The sequence below is a fragment of the Scyliorhinus torazame genome, chromosome 2, assembly GCF_047496885.1.
Source record: "Scyliorhinus torazame isolate Kashiwa2021f chromosome 2, sScyTor2.1, whole genome shotgun sequence".
Classification (NCBI taxonomy): domain Eukaryota; kingdom Metazoa; phylum Chordata; class Chondrichthyes; order Carcharhiniformes; family Scyliorhinidae; genus Scyliorhinus; species Scyliorhinus torazame.
In genome coordinates, this window is record NC_092708.1 from 399741406 (window position 1) to 399761523 (window position 20118).

Here is a 20118-nt window from a genome sequence, read left to right on the forward strand (position 1 = left end):
TTTGTGCTTAAACAAAGGAGATTACAATGGGATGAGAGAAGAACTAGCTAAGGTAGACTGGGAGCAAAGGCTTTATGGTGAAACAGTTGAGGAACAGTGGAGAACCTTCCAAGTGATTTTTCACAGTGCCCAGCAAAGGTTTATACCAACAAAAAGGAAGGATGGTAAAAAGAGGGAAAATCGGCCGTGGATATCTAAGGAAATAAGGGAGAGTATCAAATTGAAGGAAAAAACATACAAAGTAGCAAAGATCAGTGGGAGACTAGGGGACTGGGAAATCTTTAGGGGGCAACAGAAAGCTACTAAAAAAGCTATAAAGAAGAGTAAGATAGATTATGAGAGTAAACTTGCTCAGAATATAAAAACAGATAGTAAAAGTTTCATCAAATACAGAAAACAAAAAAGAGTGGCTAAGGTAAATATTGGTCCTTTAGAGGATGAGAAGGGAGATTTAATAATGGGAGATGAGGAAATGGCTGAGGAACTGAACAGGTTTTTTGGGTTGGTCTTCACAGTGGAAGACACAAATAACATGCCAGTGACTGATGGAAATGAGGCTATGACAGGTGAGGACCTTGAGAGGATTGATATCACCAAGGAGGTAGTGATGAGCAAGCTAATGGGGCTAAAGGTAGACAAGTCTCCTGGACCTGATGGAATGCATCCCAGAGTGCTAAAAGAGATGGCTAGGGAAATTGCAAATGCACTAGTGATAATTTACCAAAATTCACTAGACTCTGGAGTGGTCCCGGCGGATTGGAAATTAGCAAACGTGACACCACTGTTTAAAAAAGGAGGTAGGCAGAAAGCGGGTAATTATAGGCCAGTGAGCTTAACTTCGGTAGTAGGGAAGATGCTGGAATCTATCATTAAGGAAGAAATAGCAAGGCATCTGGATGGAAATTGTCCCATTGGACAGACGCAGCATGGGTTCATAAAGGGCAGGTCGTGCCTAACTAATTTAGTGGAATTTTTTGAGGACATTAACAGTGCGGTAGATAACGGGGAGCCAATGGATGTGGTATATCTGGATTTCCAGAAAGCCTTTGACAAGGTGCCACACAAAAGGTTGTTGCATAAGATAAAGATGCATGGCATTAAGGGGAAAGTAGTAGCATGGATAGAGGATTGGTTAATTAATAGAAAGCAAAGAGTGGGGATTAATGGGTGTTTCTCTGGTTGGCAATCAGTAGCTAGTGGTGTCCCTCAGGGATCAGTGTTGGGCCCACACCTGTTCACAATTTACATAGATGATTTGGAGTTGGGGACCAAGGGCAATGTGTCCAAGTTTGCAGACGACATTAAGATAAGTGGGAAAGCAAAAAGTGCAGAAGATACTGGAAGTCTGCAGAGGGATTTGGATAGGCTAAGTGAATGGGCTAGGGTCTGGCAGAAGGAATATAATGTTGACAAATGTGAGGTTATCCATTTTGGTCGGAATAACAGCAAAAGGGATTATTATTTAAATGATAAAATATTAAAACATGCTGCTGTGCAGAGAGACCTGGGTGTGTTAGTGCAGGAGTCGCAGAAAGTTGGTTTTCAGGTGCAACAGGTGATTAAGAAGGCAAATGGAATTTTGTCCTTCATTGCTAGAGGGAGGAGTTTAAGACTAGCAAGGTTCTGCTGCAATTGTATAAGGCGTTAGTGAGGCCACACCTGGAGTATTGTGTTCAGTTTTAGTCTCCTTACTTGAGAAAGGACGTACTGGCACTGGAGGGTGTGCAGAGGAGATTCACTAGGTTAATCCCAGAGCTGAAGGGGTTGGATTACGAGGAGAGGTTGAGTAGACTGGGACTGTACTCGTTGGAATTTAGAAGGATGAGGGGGGATCTTATAGAAACATATAAGATTATGAAGGGAATAGATAGGATAGATGCGGGCAGGCTGTTTCCACTGGTGGGTGAAAGCAGAACTAGGGGGCACAGCCTCAAAATAAGGGGAGGTAGATTTAGGACGGATTGTAGGAGGAACTTCTTCACCCAAAGCGTTGTGAATCTATGGAATTCCTTGCCCAGTGAAGCAGTAGAGGCTCCTTCATTAAATGTTTTTAAGATGAAGATAGATAGTTTTTTGAAGAATAAAGGGATTAAGGGTTATGGTGTTCGGGCCGGAAAGTGGAGCTGAGTCCACAAAAGATCAGCCATGATCTCATTGAATGGTGGAGCAGGCTCGAGGGGCCAGATGGCCTACTCCTGCTCCTAGTTCTTATGTTCTTATGTTCTAAGCCAGCCCCCAAGGTGCTGGTTTAGCACAGTGGGCTAAACAACTAGTTTGTAATGCAGAACAAGGCCAGGAACGCGGGTTCAATTCCCATACCGGCCTCCCCGAGCAGGCGCCGGAATGTGGCGACTAGGGGCTTTTCACAGTAACTTCATTGAAGCCTACTTGTGACAATAAGCGATTATTATATTATTATTATTATTATTATTATAAGTAAACTGGGACTTGATTTGCATGATACTGTCCTGGAGTTTCATCATAAACCCTGTGGATTAAACCTACAGGTTAAATCTCAGAGGCATTTATGTTGCCATCTGAACCAATCCGCCACTCTGTTATTAGTCTGATTCAAAGGAGAGTGTGTCTTCACATGGAGTTATTTACTTCATTTTTACCATTGCAGACTTCAAGTTTGATGTGCGATTATATGTCCTGGTGACGTCCTACGATCCTTTGGTGGTTTATCTCTATGAAGAAGGACTGACGAGGTCAGAAATGTTTCATTTTTGTACTGATTATACACCACTGCGTTGTCATCTGTTTGTCAAAGTTTTCTTAAGTAGCAACAATTGCATTTTACAATGGGCGCAACTTAACGGAAACATTTCCGGAGGTCGTTTTGGCAGCGATTGGCAGGGTGTTTCTCGGTGGCTGCGTTGGCAAGATCGCGGCCCATGTTTAACGGCACTTAGTGCTGAAAATGAGCCGCCACCAGCTTCTCGCCATTACTGGCTGCCTTGCTGTCCGATTCGCCGGACTTGTGCCTCTGTCTCGCCGCTAACAAGGGGGAGCTGCTTTTAATCTCTCCCTGAGCACTTACTCCCAGTTAACACACAAGCATGGAAGCACGCCGATCTGCTTCTCGCTTTGGGGATGCTGACCTGAACCGGCTTCTGGACACTGAATGAGAGATGGGACATCCTATTCCCCTGAGGGGATCGGGGGGCCAGCAGCAGGGCCACCAATACCGCCTAGGATCATGGGCCTGACCGGGGGGGAGAAGAGTCACCGACAGCGAGGTTGTCCTGCGCCGTACAGGTGAGGATCCACTGCCCCTTCACCCAGGTGACCTGTCTCAAGTGAGTTGTTCATGTCACACAAAATAATCCCTCCCTCTCACTGACTAAATGCCCAATCTCTCGCAGGATCTCCATCTGATGTGGCTGGGCCATCTGGTGTCATCCCCCCTCCATCACTCCCACCCCCCAATAGACCACCTCGTATGAGAGTTCCGAGGAGACCACCATCGAGGCGCCACAGCTATCACCCCATCACCTTTCACCAGAGGCACACATTTCGGTGGGCAACATTAGTGGACAGGCTTCTGGTGAGCACCACACAGTTGCTGATGCACATCAGGTGGAGCAGGAACATCCGAGGGAGGCGGCAGTCTGAGGTCTGCTGGATCCCAGGACTCAGCTGATCCCAGTCAGATGCTGAACCTCTGAACAAGGTTCTCCCGGAGCTGAGCTGTCCCTCCATCCCAGGGGGACCCCCAGGGCCCTACGGGTGCCGATTGTGAGGAAGAAGCACAGGAGGCCTCCCTGGGACCTACCACCAAGGAGACAAATGTGTTCTCCAGTTCTTCTGAATCCCCCCCTCCTGACCGGCGCATCTCAAGGGTAGCGGGCAGAACAGGAAGGCACGGCAAAGCTAGTGGCACCGGCATGTCAGCCGGGGCTCTCCAGAGGACGTCTTCGAAGGACATCAAAGGCCACAGGGCGCGAAAAGCTGCAGGCTACCACCACCTCTGCAACCTGGGGACACCAAGACGTAGCACTAAACCACATAAGATCAAGAAGATTGAGGGTCACTGGGCATGGGGGGGTGGGACACAGAGGGTCACTGGGCATCAGGGTGGGGCACAGAGGGTCACTGGGCATGGGGGTGGGGCACAGAGTCACTGGGCATGGGGGTGGGGCACAGAGTCACTGGGCATGGGGGTGGGGCACAGAGTCACTGGGCATGGGAGGGTTGGGGCAGTGAGGGTCACAGGGCACGGGGGGGTGGGGCACTGAGGGTCACGGCATGGGAGTTGGGTCACAGGGCATGGGGGGTGAGGCACTGAGGGTCACTGGGCATGGGGGGGTAGGGTGGGTGGTGGTGGGTGGGGCACTATCTTTAGCTGAATGTCAAATGTTCACCATTAAAACATGTTACTCCTGATACATATGAAGCCTCTGCCACGTTAATCTTCACAGCGCGCCTGCCTGCATGCTCACCTCGTGTTGACCTCCACTCCCCATGCCCCCAGAGCCCAGTGGTCCATGAGCAGGGGATGGGTGTGACGCGCCGTCAGCGGAAAGACAGGAGTCAGACTTTGGCATAAACTGAGGAGTCCCAGAGCTTTCCTCACAGCGAGTGATCAACACTTTCCTGCCTTGTATATTTACCCGCTGACACTGCCGACACAGGCCCATCACCCTGGGGTGACGGACACAGAACCTGTGAGGGTATAACAGTGAAGTTGTGGTTGCTGTCCTCCATCCTCTGTCTCCTTCCCAGGCTTGGCTCCTTCCCAGACTTGTCCAACATCCCCTCCTGATCTGACTCCTCCTGCAAGACGAGGCCGCAAGTCCCACCTCCAGCGTGTCGACCGCTGCTGTGCCAGGTTGTGGAAGACGCAGCAGACAACTACAACACAGGAGACCCTCTGTACTGCAGTACATCACCAGAGCGGTCCAGACATCGGAACCGCATACTGAGCATTCTGATGCACCGCTCAATGACTGCACTGATGGCAACATGGCCCCATTATATCGGGTCTCCACCTTGGACTCTGGCCTCCGCACTGACATCATCAGTCAGGACCTCAGCGGGATACCCCTTATCCCCGAAGAGCCAATCCGTCATCCTGGGGTGGTCCTCGAAGACGCCGGGGATCTCTGTAAGAATCCCTGTAAGAACACTATTCACGATGCCCTATGCTGCTCTTGCTCATGTATTTGCTTTGTTCGTCCCCTTGTTCCGCACTGTAACCAATCACTGTTTGTCGATGTACCATTTGTCAATGTTCTCTGTTGATTATTCTTTCGTCTACTATGTACGTACCGTGTACGTTCCCTTGGCCGCAGAAAATACTTTTCACTGTACTTCAGTACATGTGACAATAAATCAAATCAAATCAAAATCAAATCCTAGTGTCCCAAAATGTAGCTGCTCTCTGGGAAGCGTGCACACACGTGCATGATCCAGAGGTGGTAGTCGCACACAGGCTGAACATCTAGGGAGAGGAATCCCGTCTTGTTAATGATGGGCCCCGGTGTGTGCGAGGCATCAATTACCTGGGGCATCCCGGTGATGGCGGAGAATCCAGCAGCCCGGGGATCTTGGTGGGCTTGGTCCAGCTCAAAGTTAATATAAACCCTGAATGCCCGGGCACCAGACTATGTGGCCTCACGGATGCACTTCTGGGCTGTAGTTTGTGAAATGCTGCACAAGCCCTAGAATGAACCGGTGGCGTAAACGTTCAGGGCTGTGGTGACCTTCCCGGCCACCGAGAGCAGGTGTCCTTCTTCTCTGGGTGCCAAATCTGTGAGGGCATGGCACAGGCTCTGCATTGTCTCTTTGTTGAGACGGACATGCTGTCCACCATCTTCTCAAAAGACCAACGACACCTCTGGGTTCCTCCTCAGCCTGATGGGCGGCTGGGTCTTCAGTGTGCGGCGGCTCCCCTGGACATGGGATGCCGCCACCAACCTGCATTGACGCTGCTGCCTTCTCTGGAATCGGGCCACGTGGGCTGCCACCAGCGAGGACATGCTTTACAAGGCAGGCATCACCGTCCATATTGGCATCTGTAAGGAATCAGAGGAAGGAGAGAGACCGACTTGCTTCCACCACGGGATCCGCAAATCCTCCCCCACCCTTGGGTGTTCCACTTTCTCTGAGTGACAGAGTACCATCCAGCGAGCAGGTTGTGCTGGAGAACCTCACTCTGAAACCCCCCCCCCCCCCCCCCGGGCCACATCAGGAGCCCCTGGATCCCAGACCCCAGCTGGGAACTTCCGGGAGAGCATGCTCAGGTGCCCTCCCCTGATCCACACACTCGCCCTCTGGTCGGGAGGATATCTCCAGTGCTGAAGCCTAGCTCCTGGTTGTTTGATTGTTGGCTGCTGCCTCTGGTGCTGACGCTTCAAAGTTTTGATTGAAATACGATGGAATAATCATCATCTGAGACATGGCACGTGTACTCATGTGAATGCACTTGAGAATATTTTCTTTATAAAATGGTCAACAGTAACAAAGATTTGAAAATCAACCGCGTAAAAGATCTCACTAATCATCAAACAGGGAAATGTCACCGTTCCATATTGATGTGGTGAGTGCTGCATGTATCTGGCATGTCCCGCTGGTGACATATGCTGGAAGTCAAGGATGTTCAACAAGGATGTCACCGTTCCATATTGGTTCCAATACAAAGCTATATCAGCACATTTTCACACAAACAAACACACGGTATCACTCCTCACAGGTTCAACAACAGTGGCACAGTGGTTAGCACTGCTGTCTTACAATGTCAGAGACCTCAATTCGATTCCGGCCTCTGGTGACTTGTCTGTGTGGAGTTTGCACATTCTCCCTGTGCCTGCGTGGATTTCTTCAGGTTGCAAGTTAGGTGGATTAGATATGCTAAATTGCTCCTAGGTGGGGCTACGGGTATAGGCTGGGGGATTGGGCCTAGGTAGGGTACTCTTTCAGAGGGGTGGTGCAGATTCGATGGGTCGAATGGCCTCCTTCTGCACTGTCGGGATTCTATGAACAGAAAGTAGGATGAGCCCGAGAATGCGGTAACATGTCCAGAACTTTGTCTTCGAAATTATCTATCCATCAATGTGTGACTTGTTCCACGTATCTGCGCCATTCTCCGTCCAGGAGCCGCAGTTGTTCAGGCCCCTCCCACATGGCCCAATCTCACCGGAACCAAGTCCTGGCTTCCACATATTCCACTGGTACTCGAGCTGTTGAACATCCTTTACTTCCAGCATATGTCACCAGCGGTGACGTGCCAGTTACATGCAACAACAAAAGCAGCAGCAATCTGCGAAAACATTTCATCAACGGCAACATCAGGTGGTCCATTTGGATCAATGTCGCGCAGCAGGTCCCGCAGCGTCTTCTTGCTTCAAACTGGATTGCCTTCTGGACTCGTGCTTCCTCCTGAGCCCAGTGTTCCAGGACCCAGGTATCTTAGAAAAAATTGTCCTTCATTCCGGCTACAAAAAAGGAAGGAAACAGCAACGGCAGCCCCCAGCAGGAGCAACACAACCAGCAGCTGTGAAGTGCTCTCACAACTAACAAGGTCAATTCCTTATTAGCAATAGCCTGCAGTTGTGAAGCTAGAGGCTGCTCATGGTCCAAGGGAGTTAAGGTGACCTTCAGCATAGAACCAAGAGCGGGGCTCTGCCCTGAAGTGTTTGGTCGAACAGACAGGCATCAGCTGTAATTACCCTTTTATGCACAATATTTAAAGATGGATTGAAGGCCTCACAGACAAAAAGGCTGAACCCCCCCCCCCCCCCCTCCCTGGCCCAGGGGTGACCCCCAACCTTGAATGTTTCAGCCTCCCAACCAAACCCAACCCATGAGGGGTCCCCCACAACCCTCGAGCACTGGGGCAGCAGCTCCAGTGCCTTTGAGCTGCATGTCAAAAAAATGGAACTGGCTCCTCACCTCCTCAGTCCCCCTCAGCAGCCATTGCACCAGCTTCACATTTTTAACAAGGAGTGTTAAACGACACCCGCGTGATTTCTTGCTGGGGAGCCGGTTAATTTCCTGGAGGCCATCACTTCAATCTCGCTAATGAGATGGAAATGAATGTAAATTGGGGTTAATGATATGCTCCCCATATTTGGGCAAGATCTGGAACTCTCAATCAGGAGTGGGTGGGTTGGATGGCAAACTGATTCACCCCGGTGTGAATCTGGGTTTTGGCCTTTCCCGCTATTTAACCAGCACCATGCTCGGTGCAATGCAATGGTTAGATCGCGCCCAATGCCTTTATGCAGGTGCTTCCAGAGGTATAAGGAAGATAGCAAACCAAAGGAAGAAAGATTAGTTCAATAATAAAAGAAAGTATGATATTTCATTGGGTACCAGGAGTTTACCTTATCTTCACATATTCCGCTCTTACAGCACCACTCCTCCAGAGCCTGCAGCTTACTGCAGACAGGAGGAAGCTGTTCGCCTCAAATCTGTTGCATGGGAACAGGAGAATGCCATTCAACTGCTTGAGCCTGATGCATTAAAGGACTCCTTTTCAAATGGATTAGTAATCACAGAGCCCCCACCTGGTGGGCAGCACGGTAGCATTGTGGATAGCACAATTGTTCACAGCTCCAGGGTCCCAGGTTCGATTCCGGCTTGGGTCTCTGTCTGTGCGGAGTCTGTACATTCTCCCCGTGTGTGCGTGGGTTTCCTCCGGGTGCTCCGGTTTCCTCCCACAGTCCAAAGATGTGCAGGTTAGGTGGATTGGCCATGATAAATTGCCCTTAGTGTCCAAAATTGCCCTTAGTGTTGGGTGGCGTTACTGGGTTATGGGGATAGGGTGGAGGTGTTGACCTTGGGTAGGGTGCTCTTTCCAAGAGCCGGTGCAGACTCGATGGGCCTTATGGCCTCCTTCTGCACTGTAAATTCTATGATAATCTAAATTATAATACTATATAGTGCCCAGAAATATGGAAGTGGGACGTGTAAGGACTGTCTTCATAAAGCTTTTAAGAAAACTTGTATTTATTTACTGTTGTAATTTGTCTGCTTTTAACTGCAAAGTCTAGTGTGATGTTTAGCAATGACGCTTGTAAATCATTCCCCAATCCAGATGGGATGTGTAGATTTTCTTCATTACTGCCAAAGCAGAAAATGATGCTTGTCATTGGGAAAGTTAGCAGTACTTCCATTGCTTCTTTTATGAATTAGAACATAGAACATAGAACAATACAGCGCAGTACAGGCCCTTCGGCCCACGATGTTGCACCGAAACAAAAGCCATCTAACCTACACTATGCCATTATCATCCATATGTTTATCCAATAAACTTTTAAATGCCCTCAATGTTGGCGAGTTCACTACTGTAGCAGGTAGGGCATTCCACGGCCTCACTACTCTTTGCGTAAAGAACCTACCTCTGACCTCTGTCCTATATCTATTACCCCTCAGTTTAAAGTTATGTCCCCTCGTGCCAGCCATATCCATCCGCGGGAGAAGGCTCTCACTGTCCACCCTATCCAACCCCCTGATCATTTTGTATGCCTCTATTAAGTCTCCTCTTAACCTTCTTCTCTCCAACGAAAACAACCTCAAGTCCGTCAGCCTTTCCTCATAAGATTTTCCCTCCATACCAGGCAACATCCTGGTAAATCTCCTCTGCACCCGCTCCAAAGCCTCCACGTCCTTCCTATAATGCGGTGACCAGAACTGTACGCAATACTCCAAATGCGGCCGGACCAGAGTTCTGTACAGCTGCAACATGACCTCCCGACTCCGGAACTCAATCCCTCTACCAATAAAGGCCAACACTCCATAGGCCTTCTTCACAACCCTATCAACCTGGGTGGCAACTTTCAGGGATCTATGTACATGGACACCTAGATCCCTCTGCTCAGCCACACTTTCAAGAACTTTACCATTAGCCAAATATTCCGCATTCCTGTTATTCCTTCCAAAGTGAATCACCTCACACTTCTCTACATTAAACTCCATTTGCCACCTCTCAGCCCAGCTCTGCAGCTTATCTATATCCCTCTGTAACCTGCTACATCCTTCCACACTATCGACAACACCACCGACTTTAGTATCATCTGCAAATTTACTCACCCACCCCTCTGTGCCTTCCTCTAGGTCATTGATAAAAATGACAAACAGCAACGGCCCCAGAACAGATCCTTGTGGTACTCCACTTGTGACTGTACTCCATTCTGAACATTTCCCATCAACCACCACCCTCTGTCTTCTTTCAGCTAGCCAATTTCTGATCCACATCTCTAAATCACCCTCAAATTCTAGTTCTTGTAACAGCAGGTGGCTAAAAGTGGGAAGATGTGTGTTCCTGAAACTTAATTCTGTGAGTGGTCACAGGTTATTTCCACCAACTACACTTCGGCAACAAAATATTGAACAAATGTTGAAAATAGATCCCAAACCCAATCTACATATCCATGTTTATATTTTCAAAATAAACACTGAAATCCTCTGGCAATATTGGGAGATGAGCAATGATCCTTTCACATATTCAGCTGTCATTGTTTTGAATGCTAAAGTCCTTAGTACCTGGAACATATCTGAAACTCTGTAGCTCAGTTTAATTTTCCAAACCTCCATTTTCATCCTAAAGTTAGTAGCCTGGTTGCTCACCTCAAACATTAGTTTATTGCCCCTTGTATTGATCGACTCAGCATATTTAACAGGTTAAAAATGCAAGTTTTGGTCTAGGTTTCGCAGGTGGGTAAGTGCCACAGAAACCAAATCCAAAGGGAAACTTGGCAAGCTATCACGACCCTTTTTTCTACTTCTATTTTCTATGATAAGATATGTGTACTGAAATCAGGAGCCACAAATTCCAGTAACACTTTTGGAGATTTTTAAATATTAAGACATTTATGAAGAAAAGAAACTTAAACACACAAGATTACATTTGCACAGTTAAAAATTAGTCTTCCAAAACATTTCTCAAAAGGATTCTTACTTGGTTAGACTCGCAGATAAACCGCTCTTTTGGCAACAGTCCCTTAAAGATATTTATTTTATAAAGAAATTCCAGTAATATTACATGAGGGCCCCCTATTGTTATGTAGGGGAGGTGCATCAGAGGGCTTCTCCCTCTCCTCCTCTGCTGGGGAAATTCCGAGACATTTTAAAACATAACCCTGCTTTCTTTCATGTTTTAGTCCATTGTCTTTACCTTTCCTTTAAAATTACCGCTCTCAGAATATCAAATCTTTTATGTTCTACTTATTGTCCCCACTTTGGGTAATTTAATAATTTTTGCTTTATTTATTTATGATGTTTTCAAGTTTAAACCTTCTTTACTTCCTTTTGAAATTTAACAACTGAATGCAACAAACGTTCTTCATCTCCTCATGCAAATTTCTACTCCTGCCTTACTTACTTGTACAACATCCAACTTGGCCATATTCATTTCATGTGCACGTATTTCACACCTCACATCTTTGATGTCCTCCACTTTGCAGACACAATCCCCAGATTAATTAAATTATGTGCACACATGAAGCCCGATTTACAGAATGCCACAGTAGGCACCAAAAACATTAAAAAATAATACCTTCTTCTTCTCAATCTCCATAGGTGATCAGAGATGTTTCAACTAACGCCAGATCATACATAGAGTGACAAGCCAGCAGCTCTTTCCGAAACGCAAAATGCTTTCTGGGACTCTGGTCATCCCCAGTAATGTACTTCTGTGTGAAGCAATAATCTTTCTTGTCTTGTTTCCATTTATGAATACATTTTTAACAAATGTGATTTGACAGGTCTGGACGTCACACAATTCACAGCTGCATTTAATACTGCACGTAATTTAGGTTTATTCCTTTTGAAGCAATGACTTAGGGGTGCAACATGCAATGTGTCACCATGGCCTGTGGGTTAATGGCCCTTATTCTTGCAGCAAGAACTTCTACTGCCTGTTACTCTGGTAGCACTGTCTGCGCAAACAGCAACACAGTTCTGCCATTTGAATATTTCCTCATTCATTCTGATGCTAAAAAGGAAAATCTTCTCAATGTGTGGTGCAGCATTCAACTTTAGTGCTCATCAACACTTGTATATTTCTACAGCAGCTGGAATTATCAGCTCCTCTCCAACAACATATGCTTTCTTGTCTATCCATTGGAAACATTACTCAGGAGGTTGTCAGGACCTTCTCTTGAATCCGTATTATTGATATTTAAGTTTTCTGATAAACGTTTTGGTTGTCATTTTGTTGAAAGACGTGTATCAGTTTTTCTTCACATTCCCAGCATTGTTTCGGTTTTGCAGCTTTATTTCTTTCATCAAATAAAATTAATAAGCACACGACACGCTGTGACCATCCATCACTGTGCTCCTTGAATCCAAATTCTCTAAAACTCGCTTCGTCCTACAAAGTGCTGTGAAGTCCTGGGCAGAAGCCTTCCATAGAAGGTTAACCACTCTGCCCTTTACAGAGGCCCAGCAACAGCTGGCTTTATTTCACAGTGAAATCCCCAGATGCAAGACATCAATTTAAATTCACAGCATGCTGTATAACTCCAGTCAGTCCAAAGACCATGGCTGGATAAAGTTTAGATGTTCTTTAATGAAAACAGATATTCTCCGATCAGCTGCTGTAGCCAAGTTTTTTTTCTTTTCTTTTGCTGATTTTGTTTTTTGCTGATCCTCTTGTTCACAGCTCAGTTTGGGGCTACGGTCAAAATGGCTGCACAAAGTATTCCTTGGATTGGTTCACTGCTGGGGTGTCCTCTGATGATTGGATGAGATCACTTCAACCTTTAGCTACATTGACCTGCAACCTGTGTAAGAGTGGTGATGATTCCAAGTCAGGTGGTGCTCAGGTGGTAATCAGAATGTGCTTCCTTTGCAACAACCCCTGCCCCATGTGCCTGTGAACCCCAGTTTGGGAACTTGCAAAACAGGAAGCCATTAAGTGCCCTTGAGCCTGCAGACGAGTCAGCCACTTGAACATGTCCCGCCATAAAGTTAAATAATGGCTGACCTGGATTGTAACACTGTTTATCTGACTTTGCTCCATATCCTTTGATAATCTGTCAATCTTGGATTAGACATTTTTTGATTGACCCCCCCAGCCTGAACAAAACTTGAATTCAACAGAAACATAGAAAATAGAAGCAGGAGGAGGCCATTCGGCCCTTCGAGCCTGCTCCGCCATTCATTATGATCATGGCTGATCATCAAGTTCAATACCCTGATCCCGCCTTCCCCCCCATATCCCTGGATCCCTTTAGTCCCAAGAGCTATATCTAATTCCATCTTGAAATTACAGAATGTTTTGGCCTCAACTACTTTCTGTGGGAGTGAATTCCAGATTCACCGCTCTCTCTGGGTGAAGACATTTCTCCTCACTTCAGTCCTAAAAGGTTTACCCCTTTTCCTCAAACTATGACCCCTAGTCCTGGACTCCCCCACCATCGAGAACATTCTTTCTGAATCTACACTGTCTAATCCTGTTAGAATTTTGTAAGTTTCGATGACTCCAATGGATATAATCCTAACCGATTTAGTCTCTCCTCAGATGGCAGTCCCACCATCCCAGGAATCAGCCGGGTAAACCTTCGCTACATTCCCTCCACAGCAAGAACATCCTTCCTCAGATAAGGACACCGAAAATGCACACAATACTCCAGGTGTGACCTCACCAATGCCCTGTACAATTGCAGTAAAACATCTCTATTCCTATACTTAAATCCTCTCGCTATGAAGGCCAACATACCAGGGGCTGGTTTAGCACAGTGGACTAAATAGCTGGCTTGTTAAGCAGAACAATGCCAGCAGCGCAGGTTCAATTCCCGTACCGGCCTCCCCGAACAGGTGCCGGAATGGGGGCTTTTCACAGTAACTTCATTGAAGCCTACTTGTGACAATAAGCGATTATTATTATTACCATTTGCCTACTTTACTGCCTGCTGTACCTGCGCGCTTACTTTCAGCGACTGATGCACGGGGACACCAAGGTCTCACTGAGTATCCACCTCTCTCAATTTACACCCAATGAAATAATAATCTGCCTTCCATTTTTGCTACTGAAGTGGATAACCTCACATTTATCCACATTATACTGCATCTGCCATGCATGTGCCCACTCACTCAGCCTGTCCAAATCCCGCTGAAGCATCTCTGCATCCTCCTCACTGCTCACCCTCCCACTCAACTTTGTTTCATTGGAGATAATACATTCAGTTCCCTCGTCCAAATCATTAATATCTCATGTGAACAGTAGGGGTCCTGTCACAGATCCCTGCGGTACCCCACTAGGCACTGTTTATTCCAACTCTTTGCTTCCTGTCTGCTAATCAGCTCTCTACTCATCTCCAGACACTACCCGTAATCCCATGTGCTTTACATAATCTGCTTTGTGAGACCTAGTCAAAAGTCTTCTGAAAGTCTAAATAAACCACATCTACCGGGTGCTCTCCTGGTCAACTTTACTAGTTACATCTTCAAAGAATTTTAGTAGATTTGCCAAGCACGATTTTCCTTTCGTAAATCCATGCTGACTTTGTCTGATTACACCACCGCTTTACGTTAAGACATCTCGAGCTTCCTTGGAGCATTATAAAGCAAAATTTAACACACAAGTGAAGGGCAGCATGGTGGTGCAGTGGTTAGCACTGCTGCCTCACGACGCCGAGGACCCGGGTTCGATCCCGGCCCCGGGTCACTTTCTCCCCGAGTCTGAGTGTATCTCACCTCCACAACCCAAAGATGTGCAGGGTAGGTGGATTGGCCATGCTAAATTGAAAATAACAAACAATTGGACACTTTAAATTAAAAATAAATAACACACGAGATGCCAGGGCAGATGGCTAAAAGCAGAATAAAATATTTAGGTTTTCTGGAGCGTCTTAAAAGAAAATAGAGAGGTAGCGAGGTTTCGGGAGTGAATTCCAGAGCTTAGTGCCGAGGCAGCTGATGGCACCACCACCAATGGCTGAGCGATTTGAAATCAGGCATGCTCAATAGGTAGGTATCTCGGAGGTTCGTGAGCTGGGTAAGATTCTGGCAATGGGAAGGGTGAGGTTATGGAGGGGCTTGAAAACAAAAATGAGAACTTTCAAATCAAAGCTTAACTTGACCAGGAACCAATGTAGGCCAGCAGGCACAAGGGTGAACAGGATGTGGAACACATGCGGGCACAAGGACCAGGGTTTACTGAATGTGGGGAGGCCAGCCAGCATTTAGATGAGCACTTGACGTGCCAGAGGATACAGGGCTACAGACCGAATGCTGGAAAATGGGATTATGGTAGATAGGTGCTTGATGGCCAACACAGACACGATGGGCCGATGGGCCTCGGTGTGCTGTAAAACCCAATGGATGCATTGGAAAAAGCCCGGCCTAGCAGTAACGGATGAGTGAATGAGGGTTTAAACAGCAGATAGGTTGAGGGAGCAGAGCCGAGATGGAAACATGTCACAATTTATCTCTGGGTCAAGTATAACACAGTTTGGTTCTGTCTCTGACAGTTGCCTGGAAAAAGAATGAGGTTGGTGGCGAGGGAGCAATGTTTGAAGCAGGAGGAAAATTCCAGATTACCACTACCGTTTGTGAGAACAAATGCTTCTTCATTCTGCCCCTGAACAAACTAAGTCTAATTTTAGGTTGTACACAGAAACTGGATGACTCCCCATGCTCTGCTCCAGCGTTACACATCCTTTAAGCCATCTTGCCCAGCCTCTGCATCTTTTTAAAAATAAACTACCCTCCTTAGTACCTCTGTTCCTCTTTCGCTGTTGCTGAATGCCACCTGACTTTCCTTTGGCGGACAATGCTGTTACATGCCATTCACGATTTGGCCCCTTGATGGCAACTATGCTCAACGTTTGATCCATGTTTTGCTCAAAATTGTTTTTTTTTTGTTTTTTGCACACTTTTTTTGTCTTTAGTTCTTGTTTTGAGCAGTTTTCTTGAGCATGTGATTGCCTGGGAAGAATGTGGGCTTTTTTCTTGCACAGAATCTGGAAAAACATTTTGCCAAGGGTTTTGAACCCGAGAGCAGTTTGCAAGGCTGCTGATGTTTGAAGACTGAGGTGTGTGTATATGTGTGTGTGTTTTCATTGTGTCAGCACACACTCCTGTTTATCGGGAACCTCAGCCACCATCCACACATTGTCTGCTGAGGACCCTGATTGACGAGTATTGATGTAATTGTTTCCATGGATATCGTGACAGTGAATCCCTTGGAAACTCCCTCCCTGCTTCATATACACAGACCATATGTTTGTGAAGACAATAACGCTGACCTTTTGTTGTTTGATTATGCTGAATGCACTGAATACATTTGAAGTGATTCAGCAGTGCATTCAGAGTTCTGGTGTTCTGGCTGAACACTCTTCCCTCACTTAGCAAAGTTAGAAAACCGATTAAACTGTTCCATGATCTTGTGGATTATTGTGTGTGGGATGTTGCTGTTCCCAAAATGACCACCATGTTTGTCAACATGATAGTCACCACGCTTCAAAGGTCCCTGACTAAAGGGACATGCATTTCCCAACCGCCTTCCACAGTCATTTGTGTAGAAGATTGTAGCTTAGTCGGGCAGTATGGTCGGCACGGGCTTGGAGGGCCGAAGGGCCTGTTCCTGTGCTGTACATTTCTTTGTTCTTTGTTTGTTTGTTGTCATTTTGTACTGTGCTGAAATGTATGTCTGGACTGAAAGTCCACATCTAGAAGTGGAGCTGGAACCCATGACTTTCTGACTCTAGGTGCAAGAGTTAAGATGATACTCGTGTTTGATGTGCGTTATCGTGCTGTTTATGGAAGAATATAAAGAGTAGGGGCCGGAATAAGCCACTGCGGCTCCTCGAGCCCGCTCTACTATTCAGTCAGATCATGGCTGATCTTCTGCCTAAACTCCACATTTCATTTTTTTAAAATAAATTTAGAGCACCCAATTATTTTTTCCCGAATTTTAGGGACAATTTAGCGTGGCCAATCCACCTAACCAGCGCATCTTTGGGTTGTGGGGTGAGACCCACGCAGACACGGGGAGAATGTGCAAACTCCACACGGACAGTGACCCAGGGCTGGGATTCGAACCCGGGTCCTCAGCGCCGCAGTCCCAGTGCTAACCACTGCGCCACATGCCACCCTAACTCCACCTTTCCTGCACTATCCACATACCCTTGATCCTTGATTTCCTTATAAATACAGGCTTGATTTTCTCTCAATTCATGCATAATATAAGGGTGTTTAACCCTGTTCAATAGTTATCTGATCCCTTGTCCTCTCCCAGCTCTTCCAGCCCCACTCACCTCTTTCCTGTTGGTATTTGACAGCTACTGATTGTCTCCTGTTTAAGTTGAAGTCGCATTCTTGATGGAATGAAATATTGAATTAGGAGGCTTTGTGAAAAGCTGAACCAGTTTTGCAGCACTGTGAGGGGGTACAGTCCGGGTGTAACGTTTGGGCAGAGCTGAGGGGACCACACTACTGCTCTCTGCCAGCTCGAGGCACAAAAACTAGGCACAAAAACAGGGTTTACTTGCTCACCACCAGATGGCAGCTCTGTTCAGGTTCTGTGGTTCTTACTGAGCAATTATCTGTTTAACTTACCTGAAAGGGAACAAACCATAAGATATAGGAGCAGAATTAGGCAGCTCGGCCCATCGAGTCTGCCCCGCCATTTGATCTTGGCTGATATGTTGCTCCTCCCCAATCACCTGCCTTCTACCCGTAGCCCCAGATCAGAAGAAGGCAGGAATCGAGGACCGATTCAAGTAGTGTCAGAATGCCAGGCCAGTGCGAGAGACACGGCATAACTGCAGCGACTCGCCACTTTACTCCTTCCATGGATTTCTGTTCTCCTGTATCCACTCTGTGTACACACTGGATTTCTGTTCTGTATCCGCTCTGTGCACACTGGATTTCTGTTCTCCTGTATCCGCTCTGTGTACACACTGGATTTCTGTTCATCTGTATCCGCTCTGTGTTCACACTGGATTTCTGTTCTCAAGTATCTGCTCTGTGCACACTGGATTTCTGTTCTCCTGTATCCGCTCTGTGTACACCCTGGATTTCTGTTCTCCTGTATCTGCTCTGTGTACACACTGGATTTCTGTTCTCCTGTATCCGCTCTGTATACACACTGGATTTCTGTTCTCCTGTATCCACTCTGTGTACACCCTGGATTTCTGTTCTCCTGTATCCGCTCAGTGTACACCCTGGATTTCTGTTCTCCTGTATCCACTCTGTGTACACACTGGATTTCTGTTCTGTATCCGCTCTGTGTACACATTGGATTTCTGTTCTTCTGTATCCGCTCAGTGTACACCCTGGATTTCTGTTCTCCTGTATCTGCTCTGTGTACACACTGGATTTCAGTTCTCCTGTATCTGCTCTGTGTACGCCCTGGATTTCTGTTCTCCTGTATCCGCTCTGTGTACACACTGGATTTCTGTTCTGTATCTCCTCTGTGTACACCCTGGATTTCTGTTCTCCTGTATCTGCTCTGTGTACACACTGGATTTCTGTTCTGTAGCTGCTCTGTGTACACCCTGGATTTCTGTTCTCCTGTATCTCCTCTGTGTACACCCTGGATTTCTGTTCTCCTGTACCTGCTCTGTGTACACACTGGATTTCTGTTCTCCTGTATCCGCTCTGTGTACACACTGGATTTCTGTTCTGTAGCTGCTCTGTGCACACACTGGATTTCTGTTCTCTTGTATCTGCTCTGTGTACACCCTGTATTTCTGTTATTCTGTATCCGCTCTGTGTACACACTGGATTTCTGTTCTGTATCTGCTCTGTGTACACACTGGATTTCTGTTATTCTGTATCCGCTCTGTGAACACACTGGATTTCTGTTCTTCTGTATCCGCTCTGTGTACACCCTGGATTTCTGTTCTCCTGTATCTGCTCTGTGTACACACTGGATTTCTGTTCTCCTGTATCCGCTCTGTGTACACACTGGATTTCTGTTCTCCTGTATCTGCTCTGTGTACACCCTGGATTTCTGTTCTCCTGTATCTGCTCTGTGCACACACTGGATTTCTGTTCTCTTGTATCTGCTCTGTGTACACCCTGTATTTCTGTTATTCTGTATCCGCTCTGTGTACACACTGGATTTCTGTTCTGTATCTGCTCTGTGTACACACTGGATTTCTGTTATTCTGTATCCGCTCTGTGTACACACTGGATTTCTGTACTGTATCTGCTCTGTGTACACACTGGATTTCTGTTATTCTGTATCCGCTCTGTGAACACACTGGATTTCTGTTCTTCTGTATCCGCTCTGTGTACACACTGGATTTCCGTTCTCCTGTATCCACTCTGTGTACACACTGGATTTCTGTTCTCCTGTATCCGCTCTGTGTACACACTGGATTTCTGTTCTTCTGTATCCGCTCAGTGTACACCCTGGATTTCTGTTCTCCTGTATCTGCTCTGTGTACACACTGGATTTCTGTTCTCCTGTAACCGCTCTGTGCGCACACTGGATTTCTGTTCTCCTGTATCCGTTCTGTGTACGCCCTGGATTTCTGTTCTCCTGTATCCGCTCTGTGTACACACTGGATTTCTGTTCTGTATCTCCTCTGTGTACACACTGGATTTCTGTTCTCCTGTATCCGCTCTGTGTACACACTGGATTTCTGTTCTCCTGTATCTGCTCTGTGTACGCCCTGGATTTCTGTTCTTTATCCGCTCTGTACACACCCTGGATTTCTGTTCTCCTGTATCCGCCCTGTGTACACCCTGGATTTCTGTTCTCCTGTATCCGCTGTGTGAACACACTGGGTTTCTGTTCTCCTGTATCCGCTCTGTGCGCACACTGGATTTCTGTTCTGTATCCGCTCTGTGCACACTGGATTTCTGTTCTGTATCCGCTCTATGCGCACTGGATTTCTGTTCTCCTGTATCCGCTCTGTGTACACACTGGATTTCTGTTATCCTGTATCCGCTCTATGTACACACTGGATTTCTGTTATGCTGTATCCGCTCTGTGCGCACACTGGATTTCTGTTCTGTATCCGCTCTGTGCACACTGGATTTCTGTTCTGTATCCGCTCTGTGCACACTGGATTTCTGTTCTCCTGTGTCCGCTCTGTGCACACACTGGATTTCTGTCCTGTATCCGCTCTGTGTACACACTGGATTTCTGTTCTCCTGTATCCGCTTTGTGTACACCCTGGATTTCTGTTCTACTGTATCCGCTTTGTGTAC

General features: G+C 46.8%; 1 protein-coding gene across 4 annotated transcripts in view; it reads left to right on the forward strand.

The window, feature by feature from the left end:
- The window catches only part of ttll5 (tubulin tyrosine ligase-like family, member 5), a 602008-nt gene that overhangs the window by 72082 nt on the left and 509808 nt on the right, over window positions 1-20118 (forward strand). For all 4 annotated transcript variants that reach the window (XM_072494443.1, XM_072494444.1, XM_072494451.1 and 1 more), the window contains one exon: window positions 2627-2711. In XM_072494443.1, coding sequence (XP_072350544.1) covers window positions 2627-2711 — 85 coding nt within the window. The remainder of the gene's footprint in view (window positions 1-2626; window positions 2712-20118) is intronic.